At 32.8% G+C, this 16987-nt stretch overlaps 2 protein-coding genes across 2 annotated transcripts; both read left to right on the forward strand.

The window, feature by feature from the left end:
- Nucleotides 1–8855: 8855 nt before the first annotated feature.
- PSAO (photosystem I subunit O) lies at nucleotides 8856–10935 on the forward strand. The gene is made up of 4 exons (XM_016316126.3): nucleotides 8856–9145; nucleotides 9233–9311; nucleotides 9401–9580; nucleotides 10638–10935. The coding sequence occupies exons 1-4, from the start codon at nucleotides 9088–9090 to the stop codon at nucleotides 10726–10728; spliced, it is 408 nt and encodes a 135-aa protein (XP_016171612.1). The 5' UTR covers nucleotides 8856–9087; the 3' UTR covers nucleotides 10729–10935.
- Nucleotides 10936–12121: 1186 nt separating this feature from the next.
- Nucleotides 12122–14830, forward strand: LOC107614459 (uncharacterized). The gene is made up of 3 exons (XM_016316660.3): nucleotides 12122–12908; nucleotides 13000–13125; nucleotides 13322–14830. The coding sequence occupies exons 1-3, from the start codon at nucleotides 12495–12497 to the stop codon at nucleotides 14645–14647; spliced, it is 1866 nt and encodes a 621-aa protein (XP_016172146.1). The 5' UTR covers nucleotides 12122–12494; the 3' UTR covers nucleotides 14648–14830.
- The last annotated feature ends 2157 nt before the right edge of the window (nucleotides 14831–16987 follow it).

Genomic DNA, 16987 nt, shown 5'->3' on the forward strand with positions numbered 1-16987 from the left:
CAATGATAATAATGTTTTCCTATATATCTGAATTACCCACTCCTTTAATAACTGCACGATTTGGATTGCAATGCGTCCTTATCAATAGCTTTGAAATTCACCATGGCAAACATTAATTATTCAATCCTAGATATAGAGCTCTTCTTATTTGGCTTGGTTACTTTTTGTTAATGTCATTGCTCATGCAAAATTTCAGTAGAATTTTATATGCAAGTTTAAAACTAGTCAGCTCATCGTAAGTCGGACTAAAAATCAACGAAATTGTCTAAAAGTAAAAACAGATATTTATCTCTTATAATAAAGTCTTTGTCAAAATCCATATTAATTCTGAATTAAACCGAGTTATACCCCAATAACATAACTATAATAGCAGTAAGCATTGCTTCTGACAAAATACACGAGTATTTCTTTTCTTTTCATTTGATTCCTTCTTCACATTACTCTGAACTATGCTTGAGATATATATTAAAATATCAATTTGGACAAAATATACTTGGAATAGATTAAAAGAAAATTCAAAAATAAAACTAAATAAGTAAATATTGGGACGCTGGGAGGGAGGAAGAATGGTAGCAGAACGCGGGATGATTGAGTACACAAGTCTACAACCACTATTTGTGGAATTCCAACTAAGGCGTGAATATCCTGTGTAATCTTATATGTTCAATGGATGTATTCATTGTATACTTAATTATTGGTGACCAAATTAAAATAAAAAAAAACATATATTATATGCTCATTAATTTTATATCTATTTTTTCTTAAAAAGAATATCACTTAATTTTAACAATATGATAAGACTAAAATTCACAATTATTCAGTCAATTGATATCAGATTATCATATTCCATATGATATGCATTATGCACAGTTTTCATCACACACAGATACTTAAATTTTAAAATGATCTTTGAGATTAGTGTTATATACTAAAATCGTCCCGAAATTTCAATTGCACTAATTATGTCTTTAACATTGACAAAAATACACTACATTAGTCCCTGACCCATTTTCCATTAACGGCATGATGACATAGTTTGATGACGTGACATGTTAGTGACATGTGTCACTCCATGATTTGGTCACGTATAATCGTATGATGATGTGTTAACCAGTGACACGTGATATGATGACGTAGATGGTTATGACACGTGTCACAATGTTATTTTGCCACATGTTTGTTTGTGCCACGTGTCGCAACAGTATTCATCTATGTGTCATCCCATTATGTCATCATTATAAATACTCCAAATTAGTCCCTCACTTTACATTAAGTGACTCATTTTAGTCCTTGAAATTGAATGTCGTGTACCAAACTAATCTCTTCACCAGTTTTTTCTCATTTTTTTTTTAAAAATTTAAAATTTTTAATTTTTAGATGCATTAATTTCAATTCTATTTTTTCACATATCGTTTAAATACAAGTGCTTTTATAAAGAATTTTAAAATTTTAGTTTTAATTATATAATTTTTTTTTCTATAATAATTTAACATTAGTAAATTTTGTAATATATAAGTATGTTATTATAAAAAAAGAATTACATGATTGATTAGACACATTTTTTCATAAAAAAATATGTTTTTAACAAAAAATTAAGAACAAAAATACACATTTTTTTCGGTTCTTATGAAATACACGTTTTCATTGTGTGTAAATGGATTAGACCGAAGACACTTTAAGCACCCTCACTATCATCTCCGACCTCCTCAGTCTAGATAAAAGAGGTCGGAGATGGTAGTGGGGTGCTTGAAATATCTTCACGTCAACTCTAAGACAACGGTTCAAGGTACCCGCAAGAAAAAAAATATTTTATAAAAGCACTTGTATTTAAATAACATGTGAAAAAATAGAATTGAAATTAATGGATTCAAAGATATTGATAAATTTTGAATTTATAGAAAAAAAAAGGAGAAAAAACTAGTGAATGGACTAGTTTGGTGCACGACATTCAATTTTAGGGACTAAAATGAGTCAGTTAACTCAAAGTGAGGGACTAATTTGGTGCATCTATAATTATGACATAATGGATGACACGTGGACAAATACTGTTGTAACACGTGGCACAAACAGATACGTGGCCAAATAGCATTATGTGTAATGACCCAGCTTCTAGCACGTGATGACCAATGCTAGCCGCTAGGCGCTACTACACGGCTTTTCCTAAAAACTCTAGATCTTATATTAAATAAATACATATGAGCCTGTAGCGCTAATCGAGATCACGTGTGAGATATATAGATATAAGGAAATAGATAATAGTTAAATAGATAATATATACATGAAGCATAGAAAATACAGAAAATATAGTAATATCATGCATATATGCCTTTACACCGGGTTACGGCTTATTCATGAAAATATTTACAGACTCCATATTTATACTAACAGGCCACGACTCACAAGAGTCACCCTAGTCTGAGTCCTATTCTAACTTGTTTATATAGGTATTTACAAAAGCACATAACCCTCTAAAAGTCTATACAAAGCGAGGGCAAAGACAACTACTACTGCTGCTACTATTATAACTACTGCTGGTCATCGATCCATGGTAGCTGAAGAAACACGGAAGTACTGTGTGGAAGTAAGAGAAGTAGCTCTGACCCTCCGGTAATGCTACTGCTGCTCGCTAGTCGCAAGGCTGGAAACTCAAAGAAGATCTCACTAGTTTGCATCTGCAGAATGGGGAAGTAAGGGGTGAGAACCTAAGGTTCCCAGCAGGGTACTACACAGGAATCTTATGGGGTTCCGCAGCCTAAGTCTAAGACTTCGTGCAGTTAGGTCGGTAAGTCACACAAACAAGTACAAGCACAAGTATATAGCAGAATAGTAAACAAACACAAAGTACAAGAAGCAAAGACAAAATACAATCACAGGTACAAGTAAGCAACCACAAACATAGATAATGCAGCAATCAAGTATGATGCATGTCTAGTTCTATGCAGTCCATGAACTCATGCTTCGGTTGACTATCCGCAACCTGACGTTATCTAGGAACTTGTCCTAGATATGGTTTCCCAATTGCGTCCGTCCGTGTATACGTGTCGATGTGGTTAAGCACACCACTAGTCTGTGACAACAGAAAATCGTCGCAAAACTTGACGCATAACATACGCACAAAGGAGAAACATAGTTTTAGCAATCAGTGGGTAAATACTCGCCTCCAAACAACCTCTAGCACCTTGGGATTTACAGTTCTTTTTTCGCGGCACATCTCAATAAACTTTATTTCTAGGGGACTTCTCTGCCCTTCTTTTTAAATAAAATTTGTGCCCGGTCCTCTCTTAAAATATCTCAGCCTTGTCACATATTTTACCATTTTGTCCTTGGAATTTTTGTACATTTTCAATTTTACCCTTTTTGTATATAACTTCATTTTTCTAGTTTTCTTTAGACTTTTAGTGACGCTTTCACCACTAGTGTTATTACTTCACCATTTTACCCTCATATTTTTTCTAAAAGACATTTTTACCCTTCATTAAGTTAATTAATAATTTTTAATTTGACTTTATGCCTAAATTTATTAATATGCCCCTAAATACTATAGTTTTACTGTTTAACCTGATTTATCGTCAAAATGTTACTGAGTTAATCCTAATATTTTTCTATGACCAAATTATTCATAATACTTTTAATTAGTGCCAATTCTACCCTTAGGGACCTAAAAGATCATTTTACCCTTTATTAATTTATTTACTTATTCTAGTTACCACTTTTTACCGTTTTACTTCTAACTTTTACTAAAACTTTTATTTAGACCCGAAACTTTATTATAATTATAATTTTGACTCAACCAATTTATATAATTACTATCTTACCCCTAATGATACTAAGTTCAGAATTTTATTTATTTTTCATTTAAATTACATTTTTAACTCTCTTTTTATTCAAAAATGACCATAACACCCTTTTTACTTTTACACCTTTGTTTCATAGGATTAAAAATTAGTATTCTAACCTCTTTTTAACCCTTATACACGTGACTTTCATGATCATTTAGTGGCTGAATTTTTAGAAGTGCAATTTTTCATTTTTATCCACTTTTAGTGACTTTTAAGGCTTAAAACTTAAACCCCAAGTGCTCCAAATATTTTCAGTGGTTTTATACAATTTTCAGAGGCAAATAAGCTTCATATATCACTCAAATAACAGTCCAAAACAGAGAAGTATCACTAAATTTTCAGAGTTAAGAATCAAGCACAAAATCACCACACGCTCATATGAACACCGAAAACAAGCACAAACATACTCTAACTAATCCTAACCCTTACCTCTTATATAATTTAGTTATTAAACCTTTCACACGCTTCAAAACGTGCACACAAGGGCAGAAGCACAAATAATGATGGTGCAACTTCGTTTTTGGCCGAAAGTGTCGCAAAAACGTCGAAATTCAACCACTTTGAGCTCGAATCTCTCTAACTCCTTAGGCATGCTCCATGGCTGCTTCAAGAGGAGTCCTCTATACATGGAGGAGAGTAAGAATTCATCATGGCTACTATTTTTAAAAATAGAAAAGGAAAAGAGGAATAACAAGGGTTTACCTAGCCGAAATTTTGGTATAAATGCAAGAATTAGTGAAAACAAGCAAGAGTTTGTATTTGTATGGTTTGAGTCCTTGAAGAACACTTGAAGAATAGTGTATGAATAGTGAGATAAGAGGTTAAAAATGCAGGTAGTGTGTGCAGAATTTTCTCTCTTTTTCTCTCAAGAATTTGCTCAAAAGAGTGTAAAAATGTGTAAAGTTTTTTGTGAATTTTGTGGCAAATGCTTCCTTAAATAAGAAATCAAAGTCTTAGTGAATTTATGATGGTAAAAGGGGCTGTAATTTTCATGGACAAGGGCTGAGCTTCAATGAATAAGGGGCGTGAAAACGAGGAAGCTTGGTCAGCGCTTATGTGTCGAGCTTATCCACGGTTAACCGCAGTTAGTTACTGGAGGTTAAAAGCACAGCAGAGAGGGGTGAAAGGCTAAGATAGTCTCGTTCCAGAGGCTGAGAAGGAGAGATAAGTTACTTGGGTGACAAGTAAGAAGATTTGGGGTCTCTAGGAGTCGTTTGCGGAATACTAGTCAGAAATTCGATTCGGAGTAAATTTTACCGTGTGGTAAAATAATTAATGGCTAAAATTTATTCTTAAAGAAATAAATCATGAATGGATAGCTAATATAAATTTTGAGGCACATTTAGTTGGGTAAAAATTATTTTGACCACTGATTCCGAGGTTTTCGGTTACTAGAGTTTTTCTCGATGCACGCAAAACTGTTACTAAAAGTGAATTCCCATCTCAAAAAGTCTCTAGTAAGGAAAATAAACCAATGGGAAGCTAATATTTATTATTTACTAGTCAAACTTGACTTAGGAGGATTAATTACCCTTATAAAGTCAATTTTGACCATATTAATGGTATTTTCTTAATTTTTTTCTTCTATTTTTTTTTAACCATTGGGCCAACCTCACTATTTCTTATTAAACCGTGGTTCAAAATTTTGTAAAATAAATTTAAAATAGTCAAAAAAGTCTGTTTACTAAAAATCGGGTTCTTACATTGTGACACGTGGTGCAACCATCCACGTCAGCATGCCACGTGTCACTGGTCAACACATCATCATATCATTACATGTGGCTAAATCATGGAGTGACACGTGTCACTAACACACTACATCATCAAGTCATGTCATCACGCCATTAATAGAAAATGGGTCAGGGACTAAAGTGGTGCATTTTTGTCAATCTCAGGACGTAATTAGTGCAATTGAAATCTCATAGACGATTTTAGTACACGACACCAATCTCAGAGACTATTTTAGGGTTTAACTCTCACACACAAAGTGAAGTTAATTAGTTTACACTTTACAGCCATCTTTGATGTACAACACATTATTTACGAAAAACTTGATCGATCGATGGCATTTTACAACGTTATTATTGTTAGTTAAATTATATACAATACTATTATTCATGTACCAAATTCACTTGACACATATATTAAAATACAATTATATATTTGTTTATACCTAACTCAAAACATAAGCCAGACCAAAAAATACATAAAAGTCCAAAGGACATCTATCACATAATTGATCTCTTGAGAGATCGGACAAAACGCTACAAGATGATAACTCTCTCTAAAAGAGTTATAACTAACCCCAAATATCTCTCACCTACTTCTAAAAGAGAGATCTCAACAATCCTTAAATAAAAGGATGGTTATCCACCACCAGAAGTAGAACTACTCCAACAGTAGTTATTGACTCATCACTTATAAATACACTAACACTCTCAAGTATACTTAAGTTCTAATACACTATAAACCTGCTAATACCCTTGTTGACTTAGGCATTGGAGTGTTTTGCAGGTACCACCCCCTAAAACAACTCGAATGATGACCGCTTGACGCCAGCTAAGTCGAAAACCATCTCACTAAGGTTTAGTTTGGTAAAACTATTACTTTTCAAAAATAGCTTATAAAAGTTAACTTTTAAAAGATGGCTTTTTAAAAGTTGTAACATTTATGTTTGGTAAATCAAATAAAAAATAGCTTTTATTAAACATAAGTAACATCAATTGCGTTTGGTGAAATAGCTTTTTTGAGGAGTGCTACACATACGAGTCATTTTTGTTTACAAGTCTTACAAGTTGGGCCTAACACGCGCGTTACAGAAGAAGAAGAAGAAGAAGAAGAAGAAGAAGAAGAAGAAGAAGAAGAAGAAGAAGATGCGTGAATATAAATGACTTGTATGATTTGTATGGAAAAGCGTTCTCTCTTTGCCTTCGATCTCCTTCTGTTTTTTTCGATTTTCATGGTTTCTGAAATCAAGCTTTGAAATTGTTTTGAAGATGATGGAACTTCAGAAATACACCCGAACGACTACAAAAATACACCCAAACGATTATAAATACATCCAAAGGATTACAGAAATACACCCAAACAGTTACAGAAATAAACCAAACGATTACAGAAATACACCCAAAGGATTAAAGAAATACACCCAAAGAATTTAAGAAATACACCCAATATAGGGAGAGACAGTATATTTCTTCTTGAAATCAATACACCCAAAGAATTATAGAAATATACCCAAAGGATTACAAAAATACACCCAAAGAATTTAAGAAATACACCCAAAATTCGTTGAAATACACCTTATGCATAATTCAGAACTCTTTCTCTTTTTTCTCCTCATCTTCTGCTGCTGCTTCTTCTTCTTAAAAAACGATTTCAGAGCTTGATGTCAAAAAACAATGGAAACCGAGAATAACGAAGAAAGAAAACAAAGAGAAAAGCACGTAAATGAAGAAGAAGAATAGGAAGAGGAAGAAGAACGTGTAGCAAGAAGAAGAAGAAGGAGAAAGAGAAGGCAAGAAACGTACCTTGAATAATGTTTCTTCATTTTTTCTGGTGATTTTGATGAAGGAGAAAGAGAAAACGAAAAGAGGAGAAGAAATTTCAATAAAAAAAAGAGGGAAGAAGAAGAAGAAGAAGAAGAAGAAGAAGAAGAAGAAGAAGAAGAAGAAGCACAAAAAAAAACGTGAAACGGCGTGTTTATAAATGACTTGTATAACTTGTATGGAAAATCACTTGTATGTGGAGAATTACTCTTTAAAAATTAAAAATACTATAATAGACATAAATGTAAGCATTAAATTTAAAAATTAGTTAACATATGAGGTTATATTAGACTTTTAAATTTTGAAAAACACAAGCCAACTTTGAAAAGCTCTATCTTAGGTGCTTTCAAAAGTATCCTGATCTTTTAAAAGCTGCAAGTATAAACACATGGTCTTTTTGATTTACCAAACACAAAATAAGGAGTTTGAGCTTTTAAAAAGCACAAATACCTCTTCAAAAATATTTACCAAACCAAGCCTAAGAATTTAGACCTCACGTTTAAACCCAAATACAATTTGGTTTTAGGTAATTTTCGGAACAATATTATTAAGTAATTTATATTTAAATTATTTTTTAGTTAACAAATAAAAAATATACTAATGCTAAAATAATATCTATAATAATAAAAGGTGTAGAAATAAGACTTCTCTTTGCATGTTTTACCCTAATTGTGTTTTCTTTTTATTAATACTAATTAATTAATAATGTGGACGCTGACACCATTCACACCTCTTTAGTCTTATGTCATTCTGTTCTCCATGATATACACTTATCGAAAATTCGAAACTGTGGTCCTACACTTATAAATAATATATAATCGTGATGCTTTTAATTATAATATAATTTATAAGTAGTCATGGATTATCTAGAATTTGACCTAATAAGGTCTTCTCTTACCCAGACTTTTTACCGGGGATGTGCATCACCTTGACTTGGACTAGCTTTGCTCCGTTAGTCTCTGTAATTACTATATATAATAACTTAATCTAACGAATTATAGTTAGCTAGATTTCAATATAATTGACCGTCACAAAAACACACTTTTCAAAGAAAATAATAATAAAAAAAAAGTAATTTCTTACTCCTACGATTATCATATTATATTAGCTCCCAATTTCCCAATTAGTGCGGACAATTACAAATATAATAAACAACAAAAAGTGACCTAATATATGTAATATCAAAAGCGTGGTTAACGCTTTTGAAAACGATATGGTATTGATCTCATCCGTTGTGTTCAGCTTTGCACGTGCTTTACCTAATCTTAAACTTCATTTGTGTGTAATGAGGAAGCAGATCAAGCAAGAAGCAACATGCATATGTAATATAAAAATAATGTGGCTTTCATTTTTCTAATTTTTTGGGGAACCATACAAATGGGCTGAGCCAGGGGTAAGGCCCATTTAAATTGGATCCATAATCAGTCTATGATTTCTCTTTATATATTTAGTGTGTGAATTGCAAAATGGAGTGGATATTATCGTGAAGAGATGAATGTAGAGCCCACTTTATCTTGATCCTCCTACGTGGCAGAACGTTATTGAGTAAAAACCGCATAGACACAATCCAATTAAAATCCATTTTGTACGCTGAAAAAAACTAAAAGAAAATCCAATATTGAGCAAGTGTGGTATAGTGTGTGCTTACATTTTTGTGATTGAGGGGAAAAACAAGAACAGTATTACAGTACAAGAGAGCAATGGCAGCAAGTTTGGGCAGCGTTGTAGGACTTGGCAGCACAAGTCGCCTGACTTCAGGTATCATGCCTTTAATTTTTATGTATTTTATGTTAATAATTGTGGATGGATGGATGAGATGAGAGGTTATTTTATGGTTATTTGAAGGATTTGTGAGATCGGCAGTGAATGCTAGGAACCCGTTAAGGCTAGCTTGCCCATCTGTACGGGGAGGAAAGGCTACCTGGTATGCGTGCCCTGCTTTTATTATTTGTCTTTTACATTAATTAGTATTTATTAACTTGTTAATGTGATATTTATGATGGATGAGAGAAGCTTCGAGAGGAACTGGTTGAGGACGGATTACAACGTGATTGGGTTTGGGTTAATTGGTTGGTTAGCACCTTCCAGCATTCCGGCTATCAATGGCAACAGTCTAACTGGACTCTTCTTTGAAAGCATTGGAGCTGAGCTTGCTCACTTCCCTACCCCTCCTGCTCTCGATTCCCAGTTTTGGTAATTACTTACTCCCTTCCTTTTCCCTTTCACTTTCTATCCATTCATTCTTCTAATTACATCATTATTCTCAACGCCTAAGATACACACCACACTTCCACCCAATTTCATTAATTACAAATTGAAGTTTGTGTCTTGTAGATACATACATACACTAAAAACTAATATTCTAAATAAATTAAACTTACACTCTTTTTTTATTTTTCTCAATTTTTATACTTACGCTTATCAGACATGTAAGACCATTTTTAAACCTATAGTTCTAAACCCAATTTTTGACGTTGTTAACATGTAAGCCCATTTCTTTTATTGAGCCAATACTCGGCCTGCAGCCCGTAAATTTCTGCTGATGTTTCTCCAATGAAGAAGTTGACATCTTGTTCGAAAACCACTTGTTAAATAAATAAATAAATAAATAAATAAATAATCAAATTAGATTGATCTAATAGTTAGTTTATTAATCTATTTAAATAAGTATTAGGAGATCGAATTTTACCTTATGCATATAACAACCCATTAGCCAATAACAAACTCTAAATGAAGTTCTGATCCGTGACAAATTAATCTTTGTCTTGCTGAATTAGAAAATATCATAAAAAATTTATAAAAAAAATAATTAAATTAATTTAATAGTTAAGTCACTAATTTATTTAAAAAATATCTCAGTTAAAAAAAAATTCAATGTGCATTGACTCCGAAATTAATACTAGTTACTATTAGTAACAAGTAGCAAGTCATATCTCCTCACATCAGCATAGTCTTAATTGGATTTGAATTCTTTAAAGTTTCGATTTCACTTTAGAAAGTAAAGTGTGATCTCTCACTGTTAATTTTATAGGTGGGATCAAGAATAAATATGAAAGAGAAACTATTCAAAAATAAAAGATCACATTTTATTCTCTAAAATAAAATGTAAATTTTAGAGGATCTAAATTCGTCTAGATTTTAAAAATTGTCATTTATTTAGGCATATACAATAATTTGAGTAGATTTGAAGGCTCACCGTCATTGTATCTGACATATATCTAATTTAAGAACTTTGCTTAATGATGTGCAGGTTGTGGCTGGTTACGTGGCACCTGGGCCTCTTCATCTGCCTCACCTTTGGCCAAATTGGATTCAAGGGAAGGACTGAAGACTACTTTTGAATTCCCCAACTTTTATGACCTACTCCTACCCTATATATATATATTCCCCCTTTTCCTTTTTCTTCTTGTTTTTGGACTTGTAATTTAATGTAACGTAATCTACTGGATTCTGATTCCTTCTTCTCTTAGCCTTTTCCTTCTTCTTTGTTACTTTGGAAAAAATGGTGTGTGTAATATAATATACCCAACCCTCCCTCTATTGTTTTACTTTTCAGCTCTAATTATGCTAATGTCTCATGCTAGGCCTGCAATTTTTAAATTAATTAATTCATTTAACTATACATTCATAGCATGTTGTGAAGGAATAAAACATAATGGTGAGCATATCTTATTTGCCTTGTTGGCAATGTTTGTAAAATAATTAATGACGTCTTTCTGCAACCTGAACATGTGAGTTACGAACGTGCCCAAATTTATCTCTTTTGCAACTTTTAATAATCAATAAACTTGTTTTTCTTTCTTATCTTAATAATGTCACCAAGCGCTAATGTCAACGTATTCCACTTCCCTAGCCACATATTTTCTTGTGTCCAATAATGCCTATGTAGGTATGGGCCTTTTGCAAATATAACATGAAAGAAAAAAAAATTACTGTTAAGAATAATATGATATGATGAGTAGTGACCTTTTAGAATATGATTAGTAGAATTTAAAAGAAGGGAATAAAAAAAGAAAAAAGAATATGGAAATGGAAGTACCCTACCTTGGTACTTGAATAGTGATGGCAGAGTGGAGATAGGACAAGTAATAACCACATAGTATGTTTCCCTAGCAAGAGAAAGGATCAAAAGAATGGAGTGACCAAATCGGCAAGAGAACCAAATTGGGGTGGTGGCGGGGTCCTCCATGCATCACACCCATGAGGCCACTGTGTTTGTTTACTTTACGACCATTCCATTCATTTCTTCAATAATAATAATAAATAAACCTCTAAAATCCAGCCATGACTTTCCAAAGTCCAAACATTATTGTGCCCTTTGGTGGGCCCCACCTCGTGCCCTTTGAGTTATGGCAAGTTCTTCACTTTATTTTCATAATAACAATAATAGTGCCATGATTGATTCTAATTTTGGATTTAGCTACAATAATCTCTCTTAATTTCCATCAAATCATCGCTTATAGCATTCAATGAATCAATCAAAACATACTAGAAATGTGTCATTACGTTAATTACATATCCTTTCTTTCACAAATTAAATGAATCAATCAAAACATACTAGAACCAAGAGTGAAGAGTGAAGACACAACGTAAATTTTAATGTTTAAGAAGGGAACGGACTCACATGCACGTCCCTGATTGGATCTGCCACGTCATCCATTAACGTCTTTTTAAGTGAATAGCATTTTCTTTCTCAAGTCATTAACGACCAATAAACAGTGTCCTTTTTCTTCATCCTCTCCTTGTTCTTCACACCTTTCCTCTTTCCATCAAAACGTATCTGAATATGACAGCAGGTTCTATGTAGCATTTACAGATTCAAATATATATGACGCCATAGAATGGGAATAAGGAGAAAGAAAGAAAGAAAGAAAGAAAGGAAAGTATATATATGGAAGGATCTTTGGATGACCCACTTCGCTAAATTTAAGGTCTAAAAGTTCTCTCACCCATTGGAAAGAGACACATGATGCTTCCATCACCTACTATTACTACTATGAACTCTCTGCAGTTAATTAAACATACTTCCCTCGTTCCTTGTCCAAATCAAAAATCATCATTGCTCCCTCAACATTAGCGCTTAAACACCATCTTCTTTCTTCAAACTATGTCTTCGTGCCACACAAGTAATCTCAAACACAAGAATAACCACAACAACAGTATCATCAGGAAGCGAGCCTGTTCTTTCTCCTCTACCACCAACTCTTCTTCTTCTTCCTCTTTGGTGGGAAGCTACCCTTTCAAGAGAGCTATTTTGGTTAGGAAAACCAGGAAAACAAGGTCACCTTCTATGGCCGCGCATCTTCTTCATGGGGTACCCTCTAAAGAGAGGGAACTGTATATGTCTGCAAGGAAACTCGCTGCTACTCTATGGGAAATCAATGATTTGCCACCTTCAAGGGTGGAGAAGGAGCTTGAGTCCGAGCCAATCAAAGCCATAAAGGATAAAAGTGTTGGCTTATTGAGATCAGGATTATTGAAGCCACGTATCTCAGATCCATCATATACTCATTTCTATGAGGTAATTCTTTTTTTAACTTTTTTTTGGAAGGATAGTTAGTAATGGGTTTAGCATGAAGTAGGTTTCTTGTTTCTATAATTGTTTGTGACAGGGAATTGAAAGGTTGGAAAATAAGAAATGCAAAAGAAGAGTTTCAGCCTCATCTCATCAATTTCACTTGGCTAATTACTTCTTGGAGGGCATGGATGATGCTCATTCTACTCTCAATTTCATTGAGGTATCAGCACACAAATTTGTCTCAGAATCATCAATTTCAAAATTGCTATGCCATTCACATGAAATTTTGGTTTCATTGGGAAGCTAATAGCATGATCCAAAAGCATATATCTAGATCTGGTTCAATAATTGAGGGTTGTATTCTGCATAGTGCTTGAAGATTCTTACCAATAATTAATGTTTGAAATGTTCAACAGGAAGGGAATCAGATAAGAAACAAGAAGAATTGTGCTAAATGCAGGGTTGGATTCAAGAACCCTATGAAGGAAGCTAGAAATGGAATATCTACATGCAAGAAGCTGCTAAAGGTGTTGAATGATATGTGCATTCAAGAGCAGCAGTCATCAAGCATACCCCTCATCTTGGCAATGCGCAGTGAGCTTGATCGCGTGCGCAACCAAATCGATCAACTGATCCAAGATCAGGGCTCAAACCAGAATGACATGGAGTGTCTCATGAAGAATTTTGCAGAAGAGAAGGCTGCCTGGAGAAGAAGAGAACGAGAAAGGATCCGCGAAGCAATAACAAGTATAGCACAAGATCTTGAGGTGGAGAAGAAGTTAAGAAGGCAAACAGAGAAGTTAAACAAGAAGATTGCCAGAGAAATGGCTGGTGCAAAAGCCTCCTACTTAAAAGTTTCCAAAGATCTTGAAAGGGAGAAAAGGGCCAAAGAGATTTTGCAGCAAGTTTGTGATGAACTAGCCAAAGGCATTGGGGAGGACAGAGAACAGGTAGAGAAGCTCAAGAGGGAATCAGCTAAAGTCCGCCAAGAGGTTGAAAAGGAGAGGGAGATGCTTCAGCTAGCTGATATTTTGCGCGAGGAGAGAGTTCAGATGAAGCTCTCAGAGGCTAAGTATCAATTTGAGGAGAAAAATGCTCTGTTGGAAAATCTGAGAAATGAGCTTGAGGGATTCATCAGGACTAAAGAAGAAGAAAATGGTGATGTTGATGTTAATCCTGAGTTGAAAAGATTCAAGGATCTTGAGTCTTATTTAAACACATCATGCTGGGAATTCCAAAATCCAGTGAAAGACTATAATGGTTTAGATGATGGAGATGATAGTGATCTTCAGTCCATAGAATTGAACATGGACAATGATAATAAGAGCTACAAGTGGAGTTATGCTTGTGAAAATGATGCTCAAGAAAGAGTTTCAGTTGAAAAAGATAGAGGGAGGAGATCTATCTCTGAGAAAATTCAGTGGGGAAGTATTTGCTTCAACAAGGGTAGTTCTAGTTGTAAGAAGAGGGACATTGTTACTATAAACATTCAGGGAAGTTCTGATCAGTGTAATGGAGAAAAGTCAACTGAATTTCTATATGGAGCTGAGAGACAAGATGATTATGATGAGGAGGAGGAAGAAAATGAGGGCAATGTGCCAATCACTAGTCTTAGAGATTGTTTATCATGTGTTAGTCCTGCTAAAGGAAGAGTTCAACCATTGAATTTGCAGTGTATTAATGGTGAAGCTGAGGGACACAATCTGAAGCAAGAAGTTGCTGGAAGAAAATTCATGTGTTAAAAGAGTTTTGGTAGTTTAGCATCATATTCATACAGATAGATTATGCCATTTGTGTCTGAAACTGTTTTCTATTTCTCTTGAATGATGTTCAAGGCTTTTTCAATGTCACTGTGTCTTAATTAAGTGATAGCAACAACAAAATGTAAGTATTGACTACAATTGAAATGCTAGCAGTTTTGGATCTCCTTATTTAGTTAATTAATTAATCAAAATAAGAAAAGAGCAAAGTAGTATATTGGTGATGGTAGTGTGAGAAGTGAGAAGACAAGTGAGTTGGATGAGAAAAGTAGTGGGTGTCACAGGCTGACACATCACTTCATATTATTGAATACTTTCCATCTGCCGCCTTATCCTGGATCAACCATTTTGTAGGGTAAAATACATTCTCACCAGGTATATTTTACTTTTACATATGCCAGGGCACGGATATTCATGATGTGGACTAGATTTGTCTTGATTTAGATCTTAAATATATATTGAATTTATTTTTTAAATTATAACTCGATTTTGATTTGATAAATTTTATACATATTTAAGTCATAATTATACTAGATAAAAATTAAGTAAAAATTGGACCTTTAATAATAATTTATAAAAAAAATAAAAATTTAGTTATTAGTTGTTATAAAAAAGTTAGTAGCGAATATTAAACATATTTTTTATAAATTATAATTTCATATATCTTTGTATCTCTTTTCTAATTTTATCATTTTTATTAAAAATAAATAAATTAATTTATAATTAGTATTACACAATATTAATTAAAAAACACAAATTTAAAGATAAAATGTATTATTTTTTTGAATATTAGTATGAAAAAATCTCCAAATTTTTTTAACAATAATTTTAGAGGAGTGCTAAGGGATCAGCACTTTTGTTAAATTCTGGCCAGCACTTAACCATTAAAAAGAAATTGAATGATTCTACACCATTAGATACAATTTCACACCATTAAAAAAATCATTGATGGTTAATTGATGGCTAAAAACCACAAAATCTGCTGGCTCCCTAGACTTTCTCATAATTTTAAATGATGAAATTCACTTAAAAAATATAGAAAAATAAGTACTAACTAAATTTTAAAATTAAAGTATAATCACGAATCAATACTAATAATACCAAATATTTAAGTTACATATAAATAATATAAAATATTATATATTAGTCTAAAATCTTATACTTCCAAAACACAAAATATTAAATTTGAAATATAGGATCGGGTGACTTGAGCTATAATCCAAACCCAATTAAGATATTCTTCCAAATATTTTTTTTTCCGATTAAACCCAAGCCACTTTAAATCCGCGCCAACGTATACAAAAATACTTTAAATTCAGACCGAATCATATACACCCCTAAATCAAGATTCACATTATTTCTATATTCCCTTCCTTATATAGTTTTTTAGTGAAATTTTAACACTCCATAAAAAATAATACCTAAATCACTTGTCAAAATATTTTTAGTCCTATATTTTAATCTTTAACAAATTTTAATTATCAAATCAATTCTTAACATTTTATTCCTTGAGACATTAATTTTACATTAAATTTTAATAATCATTAGACAAATTATTTTTTTATCTTATTTAATAAAAATATATCAATCTTTAAAAACTTTTAAAATTTTTAAATCAATTCATCTATATGAACAAATAATTTGATATAAAAATTAATTTATAATAAAATAAAACTTTAAAAATTATTTTGATAATTAAAATTTATTAAAATATTTCATTTATTTTTTTAAAAGAACTAATTTAAAATATTACTCCTTGTTTGGGCATTGTTTGGCATCACCAAAAACGTATAATATCTACTGCATGGGAAATGAATCCTCTCTAATGAAAAAATATTTGAGAGAATAAAGTGTGATCTTTCACCTTTAATTCTCTAAGTGAGACTAAAATTAAATAGGAGAGAAAAAATAATGAAGGATTAGATTAAACACGGGATAGTATCCAGTTTTTTTTCACTGGAGAGGATCCACTCTCCTATGCATGATATGCACTTCAACAACTTATAAACATATCATGCATAAAAAATATTATATGTTTTTTTGTGTTTGCATCAAGGTATCCATAAGGCCGGAAGCTTAATGACTAATCTCTCGGGTACTGCAGAGGTAAAGTGGGCGACCCTCCCAGGCAAACAAGTTTCAGTCTTATCCTCCAGTGAGTATCGAACGCGGGAGAGATGGTTAAAGGACACATACTCTCATCTATCTATCCCGATTTTTTTTTCGGTATAATATGCCAACTTATTTAGTGATGCCAAACAATGCCCAAACAACTTCAAACGAGGCCCATTAGTTTAGTTACGGCAATGGACATATAACTTG

Source organism: Arachis ipaensis, chromosome B8 (assembly GCF_059453495.1).
Source record: "Arachis ipaensis isolate K30076 ecotype BB chromosome B8, ASM5945349v1, whole genome shotgun sequence".
Classification (NCBI taxonomy): domain Eukaryota; kingdom Viridiplantae; phylum Streptophyta; class Magnoliopsida; order Fabales; family Fabaceae; genus Arachis; species Arachis ipaensis.

Excerpts from the sequence above, each read along its gene's own strand:
- PSAO (XM_016316126.3), top strand. The coding sequence starts at position 9,088 with ATGGCAGCAAGTTTGGGCAGCGTTGTAGGACTTGGCAGCACAAGTCGC. Across the intron at positions 9,146-9,232 it reads CACAAGTCGCCTGACTTCAG|GATTTGTGAGATCGGCAGTG; the intron begins GTATCATGCCTT and ends GGTTATTTGAAG. Across the intron at positions 9,312-9,400 it reads CGGGGAGGAAAGGCTACCTG|CTTCGAGAGGAACTGGTTGA; the intron begins GTATGCGTGCCC and ends GGATGAGAGAAG.
- LOC107614459 (XM_016316660.3), top strand. The coding sequence starts at position 12,495 with ATGTCTTCGTGCCACACAAGTAATCTCAAACACAAGAATAACCACAAC. Across the intron at positions 12,909-12,999 it reads CATATACTCATTTCTATGAG|GGAATTGAAAGGTTGGAAAA; the intron begins GTAATTCTTTTT and ends TGTTTGTGACAG. Across the intron at positions 13,126-13,321 it reads CTACTCTCAATTTCATTGAG|GAAGGGAATCAGATAAGAAA; the intron begins GTATCAGCACAC and ends AATGTTCAACAG.